Source organism: Pseudopodoces humilis, chromosome 23, assembly GCF_049639895.1.
Source record: "Pseudopodoces humilis isolate 2021_Gansu_Grassland_sample_001 chromosome 23, ASM4963989v1, whole genome shotgun sequence".
Classification (NCBI taxonomy): domain Eukaryota; kingdom Metazoa; phylum Chordata; class Aves; order Passeriformes; family Paridae; genus Pseudopodoces; species Pseudopodoces humilis.
The window spans coordinates 5,343,784-5,368,061 of NC_142222.1; the positions used below are offsets into that span (position 1 = coordinate 5,343,784).

Consider the following 24,278-nt stretch of genomic DNA (forward strand, 5'->3'; position numbering starts at 1 on the left):
TTCCAGTGGGTGGAGAGCAAAGTGTGCATTAATCAGATGAGAGCCATTTCAGTGCTGTTTGAAGTCAATCTGCATCCAAAAAAACCCCCAAAGCTCCAAATTCTGTGGCTTTGCTTTTCCTGCCTCAGGCTGCTCGCCTTCAGTTAATGAACACCCACACAAACACAAACCAAATGAATTTTGCTCCCTGCTTGTCCCATTCTGCACTCAGTGGTGGGCACAGCCTCACACACAGCCCTGAGCTCCACCCAAGCTGCTCAGCTCAGCAGGAGGGATTTCCTGGATCTTCCTCAAAACTCCCTGTGCACATCTGGTTCCAGCAGCTCCATTTCCCTTGCCCAGCACCAGAGCACAGCCAGGTAGGAGCAGCAGCTCCTTCTCCTCCAGTAAAACAAAGCTTTTTTCTAATAAAACTTCTCCAGCAGGGACAACCAAAGAATCCTCAAAAAATCGGAATTTATGGGAAGAGAAAGCCCAGGTGTTTTGAAGTATCAGATCAGGAATTCTGGCAGCTCGTCCCCCTTTCTCAGCACAAGAGCAGCCCTGAGCAGAGCCAAACACACACACAACAGAGAAAAAAAGTGAGGGAGAGATAAGAAGTGAGAAAATTAAAAGTAATATCCACTAAAATATTCAGGAAGAGCTGAGTGCTCAATTTTTTCTCAGAACACACATTTACCTTTCTTGCACCCCCAGAGCCACTTGGTACCACTTTCTCTGTTCCAAGAATGAGGAGGGTCCATCTCCTGTGGTAGGGAATGGTTAATCAAGGGAATAATTAAGGGAATACATAGAAATGTGGGAGACTGGCAGACCTTCTGTGTGATATTCAGGACATTGGGAAATGATGTCACACCAGCAAAGTGATATCTGCTCTCCATAAACCATTTCTCATCTGGGGGTTCTGACACAGAAAAGATCAAATACCACAACTCAAACCTGTCCTCAGAGGAAATCCTCACCTGAATTTACAGGCAGCAGGTTTAAAACTCATTTCTTGATGCTGTGCACATGCCACAAGCCCAGATCCTTTCAAATGTTGCTCAGTGTTGGATTTTAAGGGGAATTGTTTTTTACCATCCATGCATTTGCAGAGGGCTGACAGCTGTTAACATCTGGAACTGATACTAACGGAAAGGTTCACTCCAACAGCAAGTGAAGGAGTTCCTGCATCCTGTACAGCACCCTACAACAACACAGCTGCTGGCAAAAATCCATCCCAGCCACAAATCAATTCCCAAGATGGAACATCCAACTGCAGGGATCTGTTGAGTTGTTGGCTGAAGATATTTACAGTCTGCTTCCAGCTGCTTTTGATATGTTCAGAACAAATCTCAATAACTTCGTTTTAGGAAAGGGCAGATCAAAATGTAAACACATGCAGCCCAAGGCTGCAGCCTGTCAAACAACATCAGTGGCTGATGTGAATAAAAATATTAATTTTAAAATTAATTGTGTGTCTTTCCCTGCTGCGATCCACTTATCTCTCATTTTCTTTCCCCTTTGGAGGGAAAAATATACATTGATGTATCACAAACCCATCAAGGGCTTTCCCTATCCAACACTAAACAAACCCAGTCTAAATGTACCTTTAGTCTCCAGACTTGGAAGGCATTTAATGTATGATAAATTATCTTTAAGAGGTGACAAATACATCTTCCCAATAATTTTCTTTCCTCTCCAAGCGTCAAAGAAGCTTAAATACCATGGAAACGAATATGACAAATCCCCCAGACACTAGAATTTATCAGTCCCTTTCATACACTGCACAACTGAAGCTCTTAAAGCATAAATTCTCTGCATAAAAACACAAAATAAACCCGTGACAGAGCTGAAGGGGGGGAAAAAAAAGAGTCAGATATTGTGATTTGATTTCATCTGTAAGTCACAAAACACCCAGGATGTACTTAAAATTTTATTTCTATTTCCAGTACATCATAATAATTATAAAAGAATGGTCTGCAGCCACAATTTAAACCAGTGGCTGACTTTGTGTGGATATTCACACACAAATGATTTATTATAATCACAAAGGCTTTCAGCATTAAATACTTGATCCTGAAATCCTTCATCAGACAAAAAAGCTCAGGAAATTCTGCTCCATCCAGGCCTGACTCTCATTTTTCCAAACCAGATCAAGAGCTCAGTGTTGCCTCATTTATTCCTCCATCACAGGAGTGCCTCGTCTGTGAGTAAATATTGGAATAAATGTTCAGAGGGCAAAGAGACACCTCAATATTCTGCTGTTTCAGCACTCACAGCTTTGATTTCACAGCTTCAAACCCCCCCAGCTCCTTGGTTTCAGAGCAATTTGCTGAATCTGGATCTCTTTTATTTAGAAGGGACTATCAGACATCCTTGAGTTGCTCTCCCACAGATCCACTCAATTCCATGATGCCAAGATTTGGGAGTGCATGGCCAGATCCCAAGGAGTTCCTGTACATCCCTGCCCGTGTCCTGTCTGCAAACAGTCCCAAAATTGCCTTTGAACTGCTCTGGAAGCCACTTGGGCAACTCCAAAGCTCCTGAAAGGAATTCTCATTGCAGCACTGCTGTGCTGATTCTGTGGGGAATGGAAAAATCCCCACAGATGCTGAACCCCAGCACTCCTCAGGCTGCTCCACTGCAAACTCTGGCACTGCCACCCCTGTTTATGACAAAACACCCAAACAATAGTGTCCTTTTCCCTGCTTGCTTGTGAACAATTGGTTCCCTCATCATGTCCAAATAATAAAAAATTGAATATATTTTACAGTTATGTCCAATACAGGATTGAGCTGGTATCAAACCCAGACTAAGCTGGCTCTCTTCTGCAAGAGCTGCCTCCTATGCCTGGTCACCTTTGTCTTCTGTTGCCATTGCTGAGTCTCTCTGCTGCTCTTCTGGATCTCCTGGCAGGATGTTGGTGACTGTCTGGAGGAGGGACTCGATCTGCTCCTCTGTCAGCCTCTCCTCGCTTTCTTCCACCATCTGCAGGTCAAAAAAAAAAACCCCACTGGCATCATTAAATCCACACTTCCTCCCTCACAGAGGACTCAGCTCAGCGGGGAAGACTTTGTCAAGACACAGCTTGAGCTCATCACAAAAGCATTTTACAAAGCAGAACTCTTGGAATATTTTGACAAAAAAGAAAGAAGTCCATTGTTCACCATGACAATTGGCACTGTGTAACGAGATCCTGCTCTCCTTACAGCAAGGAAAACACCACCCTGGGAACAGCCTGATTTATCCTAAAGCTTCTCTCCATGTCCTGAGACAAGCTTTTCTTTTTGCTCAAATACAGCCCCACCTTCCTGACCTTTTTCCCAAGTTTCTGTGTTTTCATGGGATATCCTGAGAGGGATTCCCTGGATCTTGGCATCTCATCCAGCACCTACGTAAAAGAAACTACCTCATCCTACTGCAGCTGTACTCCACTGGAATTTGCTTGGATTGGGAGCTTTCAGTATATAAAGACATTTAAAAGCTCTGAGCAACATCAAAAACACTGCCATGAATCAACTCCATGATTCCATGAGATTAATTAGGGACCTACTCCCACTGTGGAGCTGCGGCAGCTTTTATATCATTGCTACCAGTAAAACAACTGCCCGAATTTATAGACAGCTGTTAAAAGGAAAAAAAGCTTGTCAGAGGACTGGAAAAGCAAGTCAGAAGAACTCTTCAAACACAAATGAAACCAATTAGGATTGTAGGGTTTGAGTTTTCTTTTTTTTTACACCAAGTCCTTGAAAATGGCCTTTGAAGAGGAGTGATTTATATTAATGATGGTTCCGAGTCAATGCAGGTTTAATCAGCTCTGGCTGTAAATTGCCAGCTCTTCTGAAAAGCAGAGTGGGATGTTCAATTCATTTTTGTTCTTCAGAGTCCTCGGAGCCCTCTTTGCACAATCTGATCATCTTTCATCAGGATCATCCACAGATCTGCACACACACGGAGAATCCACTCCTCCGCAAAAGGCAGACAGTGAATTTCCATTTGTAAATGACTTTCTGGGGACTATCCCCATCAAAGAATGAAAATCCCTGTGGAGTGACTTCCCAAGCACTTTTAGCTCAACAACTACTGTAGGACGCTGCCTTGAACAGCAGCCCTGGCTCTGCTTCCCAGCAGCTGCTCTACTGCACAGCCAGTGCTCAAACACACTCAAAATCCTCCTTCCCTGGCTGGGAGAACCCCTGGCAGCCAATTCCTACCAGGCAATTCCCACAGGGAACCATCTCAGCACACCTTGGAGCATCAGCAGCACACCACAAAGTGTGGAAGATGCCCCTGGAACTAAATGTTCTTTCAGGTCTCTCCCAGCCCAAACTATTCTGGGATGGTGATTCCATGATCAAATCTGCTCCACCCACTCCTTGGTGCCAATGCTGCTGACAAATCACTCCTCTCCAGATGACCTTTGCTATTAAATTTCACAGAGGATTATCAGCCTGGCTTTCAGCCTGGATTATGGGGTTATTCACTACTGTTACACTGAATTTTCAAATGGGGTAGGTGCTGTAGGAGCAGGAGCTGTACAAAGAACCAGCCCAGGTGCTTTGGACACCTGGATCATTCCAGGTAGGATGACTGAACCAATGTCTCCCAGATTTGTTACTATTCCTCAGAAAAATTGGCCTTGTTTAGATTTGATTTATTGCATGACATAAAGCCCAAACCTCTTCCCATTTTAATTTTATCTAGATCTGTATCTCCTCTCCCATTTTTCCCCTCCACTTTTTCCTTTTGGTGCTTGCTCTGATGAAATCAGAACTCAAATGAAAACCAGTGATTTCTGATCAGCACCAGCTCTTACCAACTCCTGATTTTAAGGCAGAACATGTGAATTCTAATCCCTGTTTTTTTTCCCTGCTCCCCAGTGACTCCAAATGAGTAATGCCCCAACTCCCAGTATGAACAATCCCACTGATGTCATTTTTACTGGCACAGCACGAGGCTGACAAACTGCAGGGACACGCACAGCAGCCCCAGAAATCCCAGCTGAGCACAAAGCTGATGAAAGAAAATCATCTCTGGTGCTTCAGATGATCCGGTATCTCATTAAAATGTTGTTAAAAGCATTTTTAGAGATGCCAGACCCTGCACTGAGCTCCCAAATTCCCTTCTGCAGACAGATCCAGAGGGAAGTGGGAATTCCTTCAACTGCTGCAGCAAATTCACCTCTTGGTGCCTTCCCAGCAGCTCCCAGGATTCACCAACAGACACAAATCAACATTTAGCAGGATGGACAGACAGCTTCTTAGTCAAGCTGATGCTTCAGCCTTATTTTGTTGTGATATTATTTGAGATTTCAAATGATCAAAAGCACAAACTGTAAAAATCAATTTTTTTCACTCTTTCAGGAAGAGAAAAAACAGCCTGAGCCTGACTTGTGAAAACATAAGCAGTGAGGAAGAAGCAAAGCAACAAGCCAAAAGGAAAAATTCAAAAATAAATCACAGACAGCACGCAGATAAAGAGGCAAATGAAAGTGTCCCAAAAGAAAACAGATCTCAGGGGGAACAGGAGGTCACTCAGAGGCTCATTCTACATTCAGCAGATGTTCTCACAGCCTTCTGATTTACAGCTGCAAGACAAAATACCTTTGATGCTGAGAGCACTAAGAAATCTGGTGCTGAGAAGAGAAATGAGGTGCAAGAAGCAGCCTAAGAGGCAAAAAACCCCTAACTGGATTCAGGTACCTCCTTCTCCAGCAGAAATTTTACCCATCTTGGAGAAAATCTCCAGCAAAAAGCCCTGCACTGGCTGAAGCTGCTCAAGAGCCAGACTGAGCCCATAAGCAGCCAGGAATGCAAAGTTTATAGTAAGGAAAACAAAAATGCAAATGTTTGAAGGGAGGGGATGAGCTCAGATGTTGATGTTGGCAGCGCAACCCAGCCCAAATGGGAACAGTTTCCCCTCTCAGATGATGCCATGTGAAAAGTTTGGGGTATTTCTGACCAAAGTGCAGCTCGCCCTCAATATCTGGAGATTTGGGTGAGGAGCAGAAGTGGGCAGTGTGACAGAAATACAATTTATGCATAAATAGCCCCCTGATGTCATAATTAATTCTCACTGCTGCTTTTCAGCATTCAAGGCTGTGCTGCCCCAAAATAACTCCAGGGGTTTAGGAAAAATTGCTGCAGCACATCAATGTCATTCATAAACACACCCAGCGTGTGTTACCTGTGAAATGTGATAATTCACTCAGCTCAGGCTTCACTAATAATTTCTATTTCACACAAGTTAGAGCAGTTTGTTATTCAGTTTCCACTGCAATGTATTCATCAAGTCAGCAATGCTCCTGTTTAGTTTCCACAATGCTCTACATCTAATCAAAGAGGGAATCAGGAAAACTTTATAAATTAATTGGCATAAAATTCTCCCAGCTCAAACCAAAAGCAGCACGTTCCCCCTGCAGATCAAATTTAATTCTCAGAAATTCACAGCCAGCCCATGAAGATAATCCTAGGGATTAAAGTGTTTATTCATAATTTAAGGTGCAAATCAATGTTCATAGTGCCATGGACAAATGGAAGCACAAAATCACTCAGGACTGTCTAAATTCCTTTTTTTACTCGGTGAAACAAGGACAAACATCCTTAATTCAAACCATACCTATCTTTTGTGCTTACCCAAATAAAAGCAGAATTTACGAGACTTCATCCTCCTCCCCGTGCTGCTTTCAATGCTAAGGTTTATTTGGCTTAGTCTCCTGAGACGTAACAATAAATCAAGAATGAAGAATAAATAAAACCACACTGAAGAACCCCAAGAAGTCCTGAAAGAACTGAGAAATTCTCTCAGCATCACAGGACAACCTATGGGTTAAAAGCTATTTTTTATTGGAATAATAAGCTAAGAATTAGACTTTAAAATAATCAGTAAAGTACAGTAATAAAGGAAATAAGGGCTCTGATCATTTCCAAAGCAATTAAGCACATAATTTAACTCCAGTGGAGGAGGGAGATGTTTGATGAGAAAATCACTGTTATTTCCTCCTTTGAGCAGTGATTAGAAATTGCTCAGCACCACCACATTAATAGGAAAAAAGCACATTAAAAAAAAAAAAATAAAGTAAAAGACTGAATGATTGAATTAATGTCTCTCAGAGATAATTAACCAAGGGCAAAGCAAAATACATTGGTGAGAAAACAAAATGTTGAAACTCTTTTAAGCTCTTTCATTCTCCAAAATACTTTTTCATTATTATTTTCCAGTATAAAAGACAATGTGCCAGCCTGATAATGCACATTAGTATGAAATTCTCCAAGGTAGAAATACATTTTTAAAAAGCACGAAATTAAAATTTGCTTTTCCACTCAGAGAGAAAAACATGGAGCAGTTTGTTCCTCAAGTAGGTGATGCTTCACCTTCGGCATTAAGTAAAGCTGAACCACCCTCATGGTGAGCTGAACATCCCTGACTTTATTTCTTCCTTTTGGGAATCACTGAGACAGGCCCAACATATGTTAAAGATTAAAACAGGAGGTCAGGATAGCTGCAATGTGTACAGTGCTTTACCCTCTGGGGTAAGAATCTGAATTTCACGCTGCTTTTGTTGCTACTGTTGTTGGAAAAGAAATCCTGGCACAGAGGCTGGAAGAGGCAAAGATGGACAATGGCAGCAATTTATGCATTAAGGTTTACAAAAGATCAAAATATCACAACAGAAATTTGCTTTTCAGCTCCAAAAGAATTTTATCGAAATGGATTTATTGTTTGAATACAGCTAAAAATAAGGAATTTTTTAAAGGGAGAGTAAAAAACTAAAAAGCTGGAAAGGCAAAAAGCAGCAGTAACTGTAATTATAATTATAAATATCCTCTCCCATGAGCCTGCCAGGTAAATCAGACTCCATTCTGTGGTCAGACTGCACTGAGTAAAAGTTAGAGACATCAAAACTGAGCAAGTGAGAGCCAGCTTGGACTTGGCTGGCATTTTGTTAAAAGCTTTCTGAAAAATAAGATTGATGTGCCCCCATTCCAGGAACTGCTCTGAAGTTCTCCCCAGCATTTCCTTCGGATCCAGGGAGGAGAGAATCAAGGCCATTTTAGAGCCAAAATTCACTTCTCAGCAGGTTGTGTCTCATCCATCACTGCAGGGAAAGGACTTTCCTGCAGGGAACCTGTGCATGGGTGACCTTTGTGTTATTTTACACCCAGAAAAGGCAGATTTTGTGTGTTCAGTGACTGCTGCAACCTCTGTCCTCATCCAAAATAGGATCCAAGCCAGCAATTGAACAGCAAAATCATCTCCTTGCTTCTCCCAGCTCTGGATTTCAGTAACACCACCCTGCAGCTCCCCAGCAGCCCCTGAGCTCCAAAGGCTTTGACTGAAGCACTTCCAAAGGTGCTGCAGCTCTGGGGAGGGATTACCTGACCCAGGGTTAACAATCCAGGACACTCACACCACTGCAATCCTGATTTTGGGGAAATATGCCCTGGGAATTACAGGGGAATCACAAAGGAACAGGAGTAACTGCATCCCCAATACTTCCACGAAGATACAAATTCAGGCTAAGCCACAAATGTTAATTTTTCATATTAAAAAATTAAATTAAATTTTAATTTAAAATTAAAATATAAGTTTAAATAAAAATTTAATTAAATTTTCATATTCAACTTTTCACAAGTTGCTTTAGATCATTTGAGAAGGGTTTGGATCAGTAATGAACTGACACTGAAGTCAAATCTTGTGTCTGTGTTCTCTGAGTGTCAATGAGTTTTATTTGACATTACAAAACTTGGAATATCTAAAATATGGCACTCTACAAAAAGCTGACTTCTAACAAAAGCCCCAAATTCTTATTTTCTTCAAACACAATGAAACTGTTTTCAATATTTATGAGTAGGTAGGATAACAATGAAGCAGGTAGGACAGAAGGGAAGAGATAAAGCTATGCAGTCACTTGAGAGCCCCAAAAGAGCATTTAAAGAAGGGAAGAAAAGCCTGCAGATGGTAATAAAATAAATCTGTCTAAGCACATGAAGCTAACAAAGGTGTGAGACAGGCTCCAAATCGTGGTTTCTGACTAACTTAAAGCCTTAAAGCTCCTGCTTGGGCTGCTGATGGACACTGATCTCCTCAGCCACAGAACACAGCATTAATTCCTCAGCTGGAATCATTCTTCTGAGATGCCTTCAGCATCCTAATCTCTGCTCTTGGTGACAGAAGAAAAATAGTCCTACTGGTCCCTCTTTAATCCTTCCCTTTTCTTGCAGCAAAATATGATCCTGTTCCTCCTCAGCTTGGTTCCAGGGGAAGATTGCAAACAGATGTTCTTAATGCAAGAGATCTTCATTGAAATCATATCCTGACTATAACAATCTCTTTATTACCACAGGGGTTTGTACTCCTGAGGAGATGCTTGAGAGAACAGAAGCATCTATTTCTATTTAGTGACAATCCCTCTTTACAGCTGAATTATTCTTAGACTGACAATGGCTACTTTCCATCAGAAAGTTTATACCCATTTTTCATCCTGCATTACTGCTCATTTCTTTTTAGAATTTTTGATTTTAGCGTAACCCTGCCATTAAAACAACCAGGGAAGATGTAAAAAAATTAAGTATTCCATCACAGAGCTGCACAGCAAAAAGATTAAATACATCCTTTTTTTCATAAATCACCTTTAATGACTGCATTGGGCATTTTAAATGTGTGCCACTGAAACAGAGGTGGAGAATCTGTCTGAGAGGGCTCTGACAGGAAGCTGAGTGGATCTGAACCCGTAGATGTAAAATGTGCATAAAGGGATATATTCAATCACTGGCCCATGAGAAAGCAATTATTCAATTGATCTCCAAGGTTAAAGCTGCTTCCAGTTAAGCTTTGAACAGGCCCAGGCATTGTTACTCACCAGCTGGATTTCCACTGCAGTCACAGGCCTGTGGTTCAGCAGCTGCAGCTTTTCTGCCCTGGTAAAAGCACAGTGTAAGAAAATCCACATTACTGGGTGGTTTGAGGATCCCCTCAATGCCTGCAGTGATGCAAACACATTCCTGATATCTTTGGGATGAAATGTCACTGCCAGGAATAATCCTGGCTGGGTTTGCAGTGTGGCTGAAGGGCCATCATTTGGGTATTTTAATGATTTGGGGACTGTCCTGCGTTCAGCCACGCTGCTGTTGGCACCTCTAGCCCAAGGTGGCAAGCAGAGACCCTTAGATCATTACTTTGCAAGCATTAATTAACTGCTGCTTTGTTAAAGCTGTGCAGAAATGTTAAACAACTCACCAGAGATCAAAAACTTCTGCTATGAACACACAACCACAAAAACAATTTTCATACCTAAGGAGTTACAATCCCATCAAATGGCAACAACTTGTTTATCCTTTTAGCTCATTGCAAATACAAAGTTCCAGCAGGGAACTACAATTTGAAAAAAAAAACAAATCTTTTTTATTACTATTTATAGGACATCTTTAAAGTGTATTTAAATGGATTCTGGAGGGTTTAAAGCATATTTAAACTGATTCTGGAGGGTTTTCCCATGGGGTTTTTTTAGAAAGGAAACCTCACAGCTTTTAAGAGAACACACATCACTCCATGTTTACAACTGACAATTTCTGTGTGTCTGGAGATACCTCAGAGATATAATTTCATTTCAAATGGCCTCTGCCACTGGCTGCTGGATGATCCAGCTAAAATGTCTATTTTAATCATCACTTTCTGCTTCAGAAGAAAAGCTTGTAAATTTTCAATACAGCATTTGTGAGATCTTAGCAATTCCTAACAGAAAGCTCCAGGAAATCCTCCTATTTATTTATTCATTATTAGTTTGCTTCGCTTTTGGAGAGCCAAAACAAGTTTCCACTGGTGATGGGAAGCAGGGAACACACCTTTTTTTTTTTTTCCCATGTTAATCACTCAAATCTATTTGGTGTTTCCAACATGAGGCTATGGAGAGTGTGCCTGGATTTTGCTCTGAACTCAGAGCACTTTACTGGCAGAAAGATGAGGTGTTTGTAACTGCTGCCATCTACCACTGTCACAAAAACCAGGAAATAATGACAGAGATGAGCACTCAAATCCTTTACATGGAAAGCAGGGGATTTAAGGAATCAATGAGAGATAAAATTCACTTGTGTAAAAGGGGAGCTAAAGGCAGCACTGCCACACAGAGCTGGGGAAAGAATATGAAATAATATCTTTATAAAAATCTGGCCAATTCAGCTGGATTTTGGACAGATTTTTCCTCCAGAGCTGGGAAATTCCCTGCTTTGGTGCCTGATGGAGGCACAGAGCTGGTGCTTTCAGGGGTCTTTGCTTTGCTCCGTGGCCAAGCAAGGGCTGGTGCCTCAGTTTCCAGAGCTCTCCAACAACTTCTCTGAGGATTCTCCTTGTAAAAACCTCCCTCCTCCTCCTCCCCCAGCCCTACTTACAAGGACAGAATGTGATGAATTTATGTTTTACCCAAGTTTCTCTCACATGCCACTTCTGAGATCAGAGCCTTCTCAAACAACTCCTTCTTCTCCTTTGCAGCAAGACACATCCCAATCCTCCAGCTCCACCAATCCTCCTCACAAAGCACATTATTTTACTTTTATTAAATAAATTTCCCCATCTTCTTCTTTTCAAATTAATATCCTTGAAATTCCTTGCCAGCAAAACTCCAGAGCCAAATGAAGAGGATCAAACAGCAAAATCCATTTCATGCCTGAGCTGAAGAATGCAAACCTGATTTACCCAGAGCTATTTTCAAGCAGGTAGAGCTGTGTTTATCAAAGGAAGATTATTGGCACAGCAGAAAGCAGAAATAAATTAACACCAATTACACATTGTGACTAAAACAATCAATTAGTGCAACTGCTCATGTTTCCTGAAGAAATAGAGGGCACAACAAAAAAAGGTTGCCTCTCCAAGATCTTTTGCTTATAAACTATGAACATCACTCCAACTCATTAGGGATAGACAGAAATTTTACAGTCAGGCCAAACAGATCCTAAAAGCATCATTTCAGGGTATTTGCAGTTTTAAAAAATGTGTACAGAAGAATGAGAGAGAACTTAAAAGTGATTAACATATTCAGATGTATAATCTGAAGGATTTCATGGCTGGTTTTGATCAGCAAAGCTCCCTACTGGAAAATGATGGTGAACAACACAAAGGAACGAGCAGCAGGGTGCAAAAAAAATCCCAAAAGCTGCATAAATGCCATATTTCATCTAGAGCTGCTTGTGCAGCGTGAGCACTAATTAACACCCCGACATAATGATCTTTAGTCATGGTAATATGTAATTATGAGGTAAGCAATGAAACAAACACTCCCAAAAAGTCTCCAAATTTCATTTAATAGGAAGCTGGATTGCTCAGCCCTCAGCAGCAGCAGAGGGCAGAGGATTGAGTGGGAGCTCAGTACCCACTTCACCTTTTTAACACTGATCCCAAAAGTTGACTGCTGGGACCAGGCTCTGTGTCTGATCCCAAAAACTGACTGCTGGGATCAGGCTCTCTGTGTACCTGGAATTTTCTGACAGCACACACACAGATTAAAACCTGAATAACCACAATTTCATCAGAGATTAGCTTTAAGTAAGGCAACCATGCATTAGTATCAGCCCTGACTGCAGTGTTTGGCTTGGGCACAGACCTAAGCTCATGCTCCATTAAATCTAAAAAGTAAAATTAACTTTTTCCAGCTCCCATGAATTCATCTTTACACTTTCTACAGCATGCATGGCACGCTGATGCTCGTTAAATAAAAAAGGGAACTGTCCCATTCATCCAAACAGAAGGTGAAGAACATTTTCAGCTTCATTGCCCTCAAACTTCAGCATCTGCACTTTCCCTGCTCTGCCTGGATTTTAGTAACAGTTTGGAACACGAAAGCTGCTCATTCAAGAGGAGAATCCATACAAAAGATGAGTGACAGTTGAAAGCAATTTTCTCACATAAAAGCAAGATTCTACTAATCAGAGTTAATGGGCCGTGCTGCAGACTTGTACAGGACCTGCCTGTTGAGGAATCCCCAAATGGCAATTCCTGCTGTGGGGCTGAGCCTCAGCCCACATCCTGCAGCTCTGGGACTCAGCTGGAGCCAGGAGCAGCTTTTCCAGGATGGAAAAATGCTATGGAGTGGGTCTGGGGACACACACAAAGCTCAGACTGCAGGGCACAAAAACCTGTGCAGTTATGGGGAGGAAAATGGGTCTGATGTCTGTGTGAGGTGAGAGTGCTGGAGGAGGTGAAGATGTTGAGTTCCATCCTAAAAATCCCAAAAAACATTTCTACAAGACAAAAACTACATCTGAGTCATGTTCAAGATCACAGACAGAATGGACAGCACATCCCTACATTGATACATCCATTCTAAAAAATAATACAAATACTTCCATGCTCTTATGGAAATTCAGGCAAAATGCATAATTTTCTGCCATTTCTGATATTTTAACCAAAATCTCCTGAGCATGCTGCTATTGCCTTTTTTTTTTTTTTAATCTGCTGAACTCCCAGACTGCTTTTCCAGCAAGAGGACTGGGTAAGGATAAAACAGTGCCAAGATCCAGCATAGAGAGCTAAAAAACCCCTTCAAACATCTGTGCCTGAGTAGAAGCAAATATATCTTCAAGAATGGATTGTTTGAGAGTTGCTAGGAAAACCATGAAGTAACAGCTGGACACACAACCAGGGGTTTTATTCCTGCTGGAAATATAAATCCCATGGTCCTCAATCAACCATGGCAACTCTTAATGACTGAATCCTCAGCACAGGGGCTGGCTGAGGGAGGATTCCCCCACAGTGGGAAATCACAGCCCCAGAGAGTGCTGTGATTCTCCACAGGGATTCCCATTGGAAAAACTGAGAATGATCTTTTTAAAATCTCTTATATGATGCTGTTGTTCAATGGGCACGATCCTGACTTGCTGTTGAATGAATATTCACTTTGAAAGCTCTGGAGGAGACAAAAATCACAAAGCAAATCCTTCAGTCTTTAATATTGCAGAGGTTTGTGTCTGTTGTAGTTTTTGGCAGTCACAAGGGAAAATACTTTCTAGAAGTACTGAAGATCTTCAGCTCAACACTTCCTTGACTGTGTTGATTTAAAGACAAAAAGGGCAATGTTCATGATGATTTCTTTTAAAAAATTATAATAACATGCAGTGATTGGAAATGTGATTATCCCACAATTAGATCCAAGATAGGCTATCAGTAACAGGAAGAAGAACAAGAAGAGCCAGTTTTAATTGAACCATAATTACAGAGCTGCAGCTCAATAAATGAGCTTTTCATGCAGTGCAGTTCACTATACCTTACAAATATGAAGCCATTCCAGCACTAATACTGGAAAATTAGCTGCTAGTGGCAAACTCTATTTCCAAATATAACATGGCTCACTGAACTGGAGCTTCAGCCAAAGCTTGAGGCCTCAACAAGGTAATAATAAATTTCATTATGTGGGTTCAGAGCTTTAGTTTTAAAAAAAAGTATCAGTTCTACAGTTTGAATTTTACCAAAGTAATGATTAAAAACTATGGGAAAAACTGTTTTACCACACCTTAACTATGTCAGTGAAATATCTGGCTTTGAATTTTCTCCATTTAGCAAGGCAGCTTTCTGAAATGACTCTGGAATATTTGTTTGCACACACTGGTATTTTTAAAATCTGCCTTTTAGGAACCTGTTTTTTGTGTCTGTAACACTAATCTGAGACCAATGAGACAAATCCATCACAAAATGGATGCTGGTCTATTAACGTGGTATTTTGAGCAGCAAAAATCAGTGGTAACAGAAGGATTTGAGGTGATTTTCCAGGAATTGCAGAATTTGCCAGAATTATATTATCAGCTCTCTCACCGGAGCAGAGACATCACGTGCAGCCTGACATCCTGTAGGGTTTGGAAGGAAAAATAAGAATTCCCTTGATTCAAATTCTGCTGTGCCTCAATTCCCAGTGTTTCCCTGGCTGCTCTCCCTTCCCAGCTGAGGATTCTCCCATCCACGAGCACAGCCTAGCGCTGAGGGCAGCAATCACAGCCTGAGCAGGGAATGTCACATCCCAAGGCAGGGCTGCAAATCCTGATCTTCAAAGTCCTCGTATTAGGAAATAGGCTGAGCCTAATTAAGACCATGAACACGCTGCTTAATTATTTCCCCTCTGATTAGAGGTAGAGTCATGACAGGAATTCCAAGGGAAGCAGTCTGGGCTGATGGGGTGTTGCTGACCCTAAAACCAGACTGAATTGTCTGAGGGCAGACCCCAATTAACACAAATATATCTTAAATGTAATCAGCCACTTCAGAGAGCTATTATCAGCACAGACAGTGTCTGATCAGCTATCAGCACATTTTGGGGTGCCTTACCCAGAAAGGAAGCAGCAAAGAGTCTGGAGCTCATTACTCTTGGTGGGAGGAAAGGTCATTACAGGGATCATGCAAGCAAGGTCCTGGAAGAGCAAACACTGCAGGCACCTCCAAGGGAAGGAAGCTCTCTGGCAGACAGCTGGAAATGAAATCCCTGAACACCACCTCCATCCCACAGAATGGAAACCATCAAAGCCTTTTCATTTAACAAGAGAAGCAGTGCTGAAATAACCTTGGTTAGGAACCAAAAGGTAGCTCCAAACTGCCTTGGAGATTGGTTTAAGTGGTTTAACATGAAGTGCCTTAAAGACTAATTGCACCCCGTGCTCCCTGTGGTTTGGGGTGAAGGGGATGCCAGATGGGCCCTGACACTTCTGGCTTCAAGTGGCTGCATGGAAAAGACCAGAAAAAAGAAGAGCCAGGATCACACACAAAACAACTCTGGGTTTTATTCTGTAAAGTATATGGCAGAGTTGGGAAGTTCTTTACCAGATAAGGGAGGGATTAAAAAATTAAAAGTTGTGCAGGAGGCTCACAGAACAAATCTGAATTCTGACAGAGTAAATTTGTCACCTACAGCACTGGCTGGCTGTTCACTCTCATCCTGCTGCCACTATGCACAAGAAATTATTTGGGAGTCATTCCCTGGCTTCACTGCCCCAGAAGAAGGACACACAGGATGATACCTAACCCCAAATGCACCTCAGAGCATCCGTTAAAAATTAAACAGTCCAAAATCTCACTTAAAGCTTGTAACTACTCCAACCTTTCCAGCTTACTGAACAAGCAGGGGTGGGAAGATGAATATTTGGGCAGACCTTCTACAAAACTGCTCAGCACTGTAGGAGACAGAGAATCTGCAGTGGGAAGTTTCTCTGTTTTAACTTAAATTGTTCAGTATTTCACTCTTGCAGAACCCATCCAGGGGAGCAGTTGCAGTCAAGGTACCTAAAGTGGAAACGCTAAGAGTTAACCCTCAAGTCCTGGTCAAATTCTACCTGAAAGAAGTTTAGAAATGAGCTTTAAATTAAAATAAACAAACTCTTTGATTTTTAATGGGAGTTTTACACTAACATCATTCAGTTCCTTTTACTCTGAAAAATCCTACTCTGCCTTTTTGCTGTGCTACATCCTTCTGCTGGCTCTTCCTAAACTACTGCCCTGCACAGACAGCAAAGCTTATTTCTCTTCAGAAAGGGCTGTTTTACATTACCAGAAGGGAAGGACGCTCTCTACTACTCAAGAAATGTTTGCTGCCAATTTTAAGACCCTCTCAGTGCCATATTACCACCTCTTTATACCTCTAGTATTTTTATTGCAGACTATTTTCTTTTCTCCATGCTTCAATACCTCCAGAAAATAATTAGGATACATAAATGAGTATCCTGCTGTATAAAATGAGCTAAAGGAGGGTCAAACACTGACTTACTGAGACCAAGCACAATTCCAGGACAGAATTCCCAAGGAGCAGAGCATCCCTTTGTGCAGAGCTGCTGCTGTGCTGGATGTGCCTGTCTGTAGAGAGGGGGCACCGAAAGTCTAACAGAAAGCTGACAATCTGATTTCCCTGCTCTGGACAAGCTAAAAACTTGCCCTGCAGAACTCCAGAGCTCTCACTGTGTGATTTGTGGCAGTGCCAAATGAATGAAAAGCCTCTTTCCCAGAGGATGAACTCCTTGGGAGTCCTTCCAGCAGGGAATAAAAACACACTCAGTGTCTATCCAGCATAAACTCCTCTGAAGTGAAGGAGGAGCCATTTAGAAACAGCTAAATATTGGCTTTTTTTCTGTTTTAGAAGTCAAAGAAGTGATCTGAGCTATCCAAGCAAGTGGCCAGCTGATTCCATTTCTATTTACATCAGGCTTCACTCCCACTCTGCAAAGCTCCAAGAGGATTATGTGCCTCAAGAACAGGCACTCACAGATCTGCCAAAGAGGAAAAAAGCCCTGGGAGTCTTGGAATTGCAAAGGAAATATTTTCTTTTCCAGGCAGAACTTCCCAAAATAACAACTGGACGTTCAGCTTCACTGGAAATTGCTGGGGGAGGAGGGAAGCTTGAGATACAATATTTAAATAACTGAAGTGTAGATCTCAGAGATCCTGGACAAACTGCACATAAAGAGAAGCTGGAAATACTCCCCCATGAGTGCAGGAAAAGATGTTTCTCTGAGCATTTAAATAATGGCAGAAAATACTTAAATTCCATTCTTCAGATCATCACACTGTCCACGGAGATAATTTTTCAGCATTAATTGCGTTTTTACTCCTGTTCAAATGCACAGGAGTTAATTACTTACTTGGTTAATTTATGGTCTTTCATTGCTACCAGGAACTCCCTGACAGTCTCAGGACTCTGGTACTTGCAGGGTGTTTTTGAAATGTACTTCAGTGTCTGCAAGGGACAGAAAGAAAACATCTATTATTTTCTATTATTTCACACTTAATACTTGTTTTACCAGTTGTGTATGGAACAAGTGGTCTGAAAAGTCTCCTCAGTCCTGAGAAAAACTGGAAAATAAGTTCAGGTTTGTGAAGTAGCCCCCACTACCACAGTTTGGAAATTATCTGAGCTGTTCAAAGCCCAAAACTGCAAGTTGAAGAGTACAGGAAAGGACTCAGTTTCAGCTGTACCTGCTAAAAAAAGCCCTCTTGCCCTTTGTGACAAACATTTGCTACATTGGTTTGCTCCTTGCTTGGCTTTTGTCTTTTAAAAGCACACAGGAAAGTTGAATTTATCCTTAAAAACTGAGTTTTCATGAGCTCAGTGTCAGGAATATTCTCACTGCCAGCCCAGAAATCTGTCTTTAAGTTCTCTAATCTAGCATTGTTTTTATCCTTTACCTGCATTTTTTGCAATTTAAAGTTGATAGAAGCAGATTAAGTGGCTTGTTATGGAATCTACAAGGATATTTTGCTGTTAAATATTAATTGAGACAATTAAACTTTGATCATTTTTCCATGTAACACCCACCAACCTCAACTGAATTTGACAGGAGATGTTTCATTTATTTGTTTTATTTAAAATAACAACATTGAACACGTGGATAATGGAATTACATTACACAGAGTAATCTGACATGAGTAAAAAACCAATTTGTTGATAAAAAAACCCACAAAAATTCCAGTTCACAGCTGACTTTTCACTGAAAGTGACTTAATATCTTCTAAATATTTCTTGTTACTTGAATTAAACCCCAAAATGAAGAGTTGGAAATAATTATAATTTATTATTCATTTCTTTAAGCCCTGTCTGACCGTTCCAGATAAAATGAAGCTGTTATTCACCACCAGTGATTGAAAGAAAATTATTATATTGTCAAGTAATGTAATTATTTCACAGGAGTAATTTTTCTCCCGGGTTCATCTTTTTTTGGCAATTTCAAATCAATGAAAAAGCCAAATATACAGAGAAACAAAGCTGCTTTGGAGTTACTTCAGTGCCAATGGATCCGAGTCTGCAGGGAGCTTGTGAAGAAATCCAATCCTGTAAAATCAAATTCTGCTTTCCTTTCAGTCAAACATAGAAAATACACCCAATATTTATACCACCTACACCCCCAAGCATCCTATAGGTATTTAACATATAGAATAACAAAGCAATTCAAGATTTCAGGTGCATCCTGATAAAATTTACTTACAGGATCTTCCTCAGCTGTTTTCCCAGAGGTGCAGGAAGAGACTGTCAGTCTCCATAAAGATTTAATTCCCATTTTTGGTAAGCCCCTATTTTGTTGAATGCAAGGCTTAGGAATTACAACCTCTGTACCTTTTTCAAACAAAGCCAGAACTAAAACAAAACCAAAGCCTAGGCCAGATCTTATCCACATGAGTCGTTTCAGTGCTCAACAGAATTACTCATGCAAGCAAAGCTGCCTGTCAGTCCCCAATTCTGCAGCACACACACAATGAGTCTCACTGCAAGGCTCTTGGGAAGTTGCTAATTTATTTTAAATGTTGGTATTTATATTATAAGATTTTAGAATTCCTTCCCAGCAAGGGATGAAATGTTTATTCCCGACCTGGCATCCAAGTGATGTCTGTACGTGTGGTTTGGCTTTTCTTTAGATCAAAAACCAATTAAAATTATCTGTTTTGGCTGGGAATTATTAATTTAATTGTTAATAAAAAAATATCATGTAATCTGTGCCTCAGCTTTGAAATCATCATTTTAATTATCACATTTGGTGACATCATGAATTTGTCAGATGATAGTGAGCTCTGCCCTGTGTCTTAAAAGGATGGAATACTCAGAATTAAAAAAAAAATCCTAACAACAGTAAACAGTTGAAAACCAGGGGAATTTTTTTTATAGATTTTAAGAACAGCAGCTGCCTAACTCTGCCCTGACAGCACAGTTACCCTATAACCTGACCACAGAAAAGTGGCAGATAGAACATTTTATTATGGTTTGAATTAGGGGATATTTGATACCAAATTATTAATTGACAACCCTAAAGATGTGAATTATTGCAGCTTGAGCTAACTGGGCTTTGCCAGTGCTGCTCACCTCATACATGATTGTGTTCAGATTCTGCTGCCCAGAGCTCTGCTTGGTTTTGCCACTCTCTTTACGCTGCTGCTTGAGATCAGTAAGTAACTGGTACACCTAAAGATAAAAAATAAAGAGGTTTAGAGCATCTGAGAGTATTTTACCTAAAAGTATTACAACAGGAAATCATAAATGAACAGGAAAAATCCTATCAGCCTAACAACAAAAAATGTGTGGCTGTTTTGGTGGATGGACAAGCAACTGAAATGAGAAATGTTTTGGCCCCAGAGTAATGACTAAGGGTATAAATTGTTTTTTAAAAGCTGTGACTATTTAAAACAGATGAATGGAACTTTTTGAGATGTTTTGCTTCAGGCTTTGCAGTATATCCAGAGTCACTTCTCACTGCTCATTCCCTCATTTTTACCTGGCTTCACTCAAGATCCAGCTCAGGGAATTATGAACTGACAAGTCCAGAGAAATAAGAAACCAAACATTTCTAGACAGTGAGAGATATGAACATAATCAGCTACAAGCCCTCAATTACTTCACACTTCTATGGAAAAGGAACACTTGTCAGTGCTGAAATCTCAGACTCAGGCTGTGAACTTTGACAACAAACACAAAAGGACAACAAGCTCACAGAAGAGCTGCAGGGATGGAGCATCTTTGTGTGCAAAGCATCACTTCGATTTACAGAACGTCGGCTGTGCCAGTGGAACTGCAACTGGGAAGTGGAGCAAATGGAAAGCTATCAGGAGTTGGAGGGGTATCAGTACTTTTAAAAATAATATTTGCTATTTTTTTCACGTTTTTAACAGCCAGGCACCGAACACCAGTTTGGCTGAGATGATATCATCTGTTTCTCAGAGGAAATGTAAAAGAGCTCTTTCCAGATGCCTCATTAACACTCACAAGATTCCTGCTCTGCTGTTTGCAGACAGATGCAGCTCAGGATAAAACACTTCAAGATTAAGTTCAGAAATGAAAGAGCTGCAATAAAAAGCAGCTCCAGCAATACAATAACACAAACAAAGCCACTTGGGTTATTAAAACTGTTTCAAGAATTATATTAATCAGCAAAGCAAAATATTTCCATTACCTGGCTTAAATTAAACCATCAAGAACACAACATTTCTTTCTACCCCCCTTAAAATGAGAGAGAAAAATACCCACTTCAGAATAATCTCAAGATCAAACAATACTACAGTACCCATTACTAGCAAAACCATTTCCAAATCTTCTTTAAAAAGCTTTTTTTCTTGAAAACAAGCCAAACGCAAGGAAGAGTAAATCCCCCACAGGTTTTGCTGATTGCCACTGCCAGGTTTCAGCTTCCAGAGATTTATACAAGGGACTGATGACAGCTTGAAATGCTGCTTTAAAAGCAGAATGAAGACAAACTTACCTCAAAGTTACTCAGCAATGCGGCATTTGCATCTTTTCTAAAAGGAAAAATGAAAACAATTAATTATGTTCCAAATGAAACTGTTTGAAGCTTTTCTTTGCCCAGTCACAGACACTAAAAGAAGATAAAGTTAAAAAAAAAAAAAAAAAAAGCTCCAAGACATTTTATTTTGGTGATTCTACAATTTCCATCTCTGGAAAATATTTTCCATCTTGTCAATACAAAATGACTTAAATATTGAGTATATTTTACACAGTTTGCCCCATAAATCATAATACACTTGTAGAATACACTCCTGTCACCCAGTCACCTTATTTTACTCACCCAATTTCACACACTCAAACCTAATTGCTTTGCTTCTTCCTTGGAAAAAAACGCCTCTGATTTTATTCAAATAAAGACTGATGGGAAAAATAATTCAGATTACATGCACTATTTTCTTTATCAGTCAAGAGCATCCTGAGTATTTTAGTACCATGGACATGTGTGTGTGTGTATAGACACAAATAGGGCTTTAATTTTTACGTGTTGTACTGAGTGAAAAAACCAGCAATTTATTGCATTTCCTCTTTATTTATTCTTCCCATCTTTAAGTGCCTGTTCCTACATTAGAAGGGCAAGGCTGGGCTTCCCATTTTCCACTTCCTTGGTCCCCTTAAGCAAGAATCCTTATCCAAGGGTGACTGCAGAGCCATCGTGCCTCTATTCCTCCTGGATATTGTAAATTTATATATTTAAAGTAAAAAGAGGGAGAAAAACTGCCCCAGAACATCCTCTATTCCCTGAACAACACATTCTGCTGAGCAGTCAGCAGCCACAACAACAGAAAGTTTCCATACAAAAGGAAAAAAAGGCTTTTCTCAGGTCTGTGCAGCAGCTTAGGAAAAAGAAAAAAAAACAACAAAAAAGGTACAATGTGTTGTTAAGCACCGCAAATCATCTGAATAGAACTGTCACGTTCATCACTTTCAAATGGTAAATGCATCCACAAACTTCCACAGGTTCTAGCATTGTTTTTAAATGAAAAGGACCTTCTAAAATACGCTGAGATGAACTTCAACTTCCATTTCGCTGACCCGAGTGAAACTTCAGCAAGTGAGCTCAGGCACGCATTAGTTTTTCATTCATGTTTTACAAACCATATATAGCTTTTGTTGCGAGGTAAATGCAAGTCTTCAGAATGTTTGCATTCAGCCGGGCCCTACAGAAATCCCCGCGGATCAAAGACATTCTATAGGGAGAATTACGTATGGAATTCTTCGGCTGAAAGAGGATGAAATAAATACATCGCCATCCAAATCGGGCTGCGGAATCAAAGGTTAAGAATGAAATTATTTAAGACAACTGCTTTCCTTTTTCATTCCAATCAGCTTTGCCATTCAGAAAAATGTTTTTGGTTTTTTTTTTCACTTCTGCCAATGAGTCAGTCTCAAATCTTCAACACCTCTGTTGTGCTGAAATACCCAAATTATAAAGTGATCAAAGTTTGCAATAGAAATAAAATTTCTTTCAGTCCTGACTCACAGCTACCAAATTTACAGTCAGGAAACAAGGAATTCTGAATAATGGTCTCTAATGTATATTTTCAAGCAGTCAACTCAACACTTTGCTTAATTTTTATGTGAGTAAGCAGAAAGGTAAACATCTTCATGGTAAAACCAAAAATACAAACATTTTTTTAGAGTCTTTAAATAGTTAATATTTGCCCAAATTTTAGTCTAAACCAAAATACTCTTGACTAGGGCTGCATATATCAAAAAATATCACATCTTTGCAAATATCACTGACACTTCGTATTTTTAAGTCTGCTTTCAATGTGTTGTATATTTAAAACACACTTCTGAGAATTATTTTTTCTAATAACAGATAATTCTGGTAAGAAATACAGAATAATTCTGCTAAGAAAAATCCAGAGTAAGAACTTGAAGAGTTGCAAAGCTTCCCTTCCAAATCAGGCAGGAGGCAAAAGAAGATTAATAAAAACTCAGTAGATGTATAAGAAACATGACAGATTTTTTTATTAATGGTATCAAAAGCATCTTTCTCAGTGTACAACAGCCTGAACAGCTCATTTGTCTGCAGGCTGCTACTCAGATTAAGATTGTCATACAAACCTGTACTTCAGCAGATGTTTCATATTTTTAATCAACTTTTGATCTTCATGCTCACAGTAGAGATTTAATGATAATAAAGCACCCCTGGATTACACGGCTGCAGGAGCTCAATGATTTGAGGGGATACCTCCCATGAGTGCCCCACCCATTAAAGAAATTAAAAGGAAAACTTGAAATTTAATCAGCTTCACAGAACTCGTGAGATTTTAAACTTCAAAATAGGTCAAATCCTATAGTTTTGTGCCTGAAACACACGGTAAGAAAGCCTGGTGTAACAGCCCTGAAATAACAACCAGACAAAATTCCAACTCTGTTATTGTGTTTGCAATGGCTGGCACAAACCCCTCAGGTTTTTTCCTTCTCCAACTTTGCCAGCTCCTACACAAAGATCACGGGAATAATGAAAAATTCCCATTTTGCATCTCCCTGAGGGAGAGAGGTATGGGACAGGAGGGGAGGAGGCCGCCTTTCACCACAACACCTTGTCCGGCAGGAGTTTTAAAGAAAATAAACTCCTCAAACATTACCAGAACTCACTGCTGGGGGCAATAAACCCCTCAGGGATTTCCTGTACCCTCACAGCCCTCACGCACAGGCAGACATGGATGGACCCACACACCCCACAGAAATATACCCCTCAGAAATATACCCCACAGAGACATACCCCACAGAAACCGACCCCACAGAAACCCCACAGAGATATACCCCACAGAGATTAACCCCACACAAACCCCACAGAAACCCCACAGAGATGCCCTGCAGCTCCGAGGCCCGCCCTGCGCTCCCCCCTCAGGCCCTTCCTTACACCTCCATCTTGTCCTCTCCGGCGCGGCCTCCCCTCAGATCCTCCCGCCGCCCTCAGACAGCCGCAGCCCGGCGGGACACGACGGAGGAACAGCGGGGTGAGGCCCGGTGGAGCTGAAGGAGGATTTGGCGGCCGCGACGGAAGCGGAAAAGGAAGAAGAAATAAGGAACTCAG

At 40.7% G+C, this 24,278-nt stretch overlaps 1 protein-coding gene across 2 annotated transcripts; it reads right to left on the reverse strand.

Annotated features, from left to right (window-relative positions):
- Positions 1 to 1,673: 1,673 nt before the first annotated feature.
- CRCP (CGRP receptor component) lies at positions 1,674 to 24,263 on the reverse strand. 2 transcript variants are annotated; one of them, XM_005525813.3, is made up of 7 exons: positions 24,105 to 24,263; positions 21,186 to 21,222; positions 19,796 to 19,894; positions 17,586 to 17,680; positions 9,845 to 9,902; positions 2,841 to 2,970; positions 1,674 to 2,186 (listed from the first exon to the last, which is right to left on the reverse strand). In XM_005525813.3, the coding sequence occupies exons 1-7, from the start codon at positions 24,110 to 24,112 to the stop codon at positions 2,170 to 2,172; spliced, it is 444 nt and encodes a 147-aa protein (XP_005525870.2). In that variant the 5' UTR covers positions 24,113 to 24,263; the 3' UTR covers positions 1,674 to 2,169. The 2 variants fall into 2 exon arrangements, with proteins under 2 accessions (XP_005525870.2, XP_087922310.1); XM_088066184.1 differs by having other exon boundaries at positions 1,675 to 2,970.
- Between the last annotated feature and the right edge of the window lie 15 nt (positions 24,264 to 24,278).

Coding starts and splice junctions, on each gene's coding strand:
- CRCP (XM_005525813.3), bottom strand. Junction 19,895..21,185: donor CATTGCTGAGTAACTTTGAG/GTAAGTTTGTCT, acceptor TTTTATCTTTAG/GTGTACCAGTTACTTACTGA. Junction 9,903..17,585: donor AAAGACCATAAATTAACCAA/GTAAGTAATTAA, acceptor TGCTTTTACCAG/GGCAGAAAAGCTGCAGCTGC.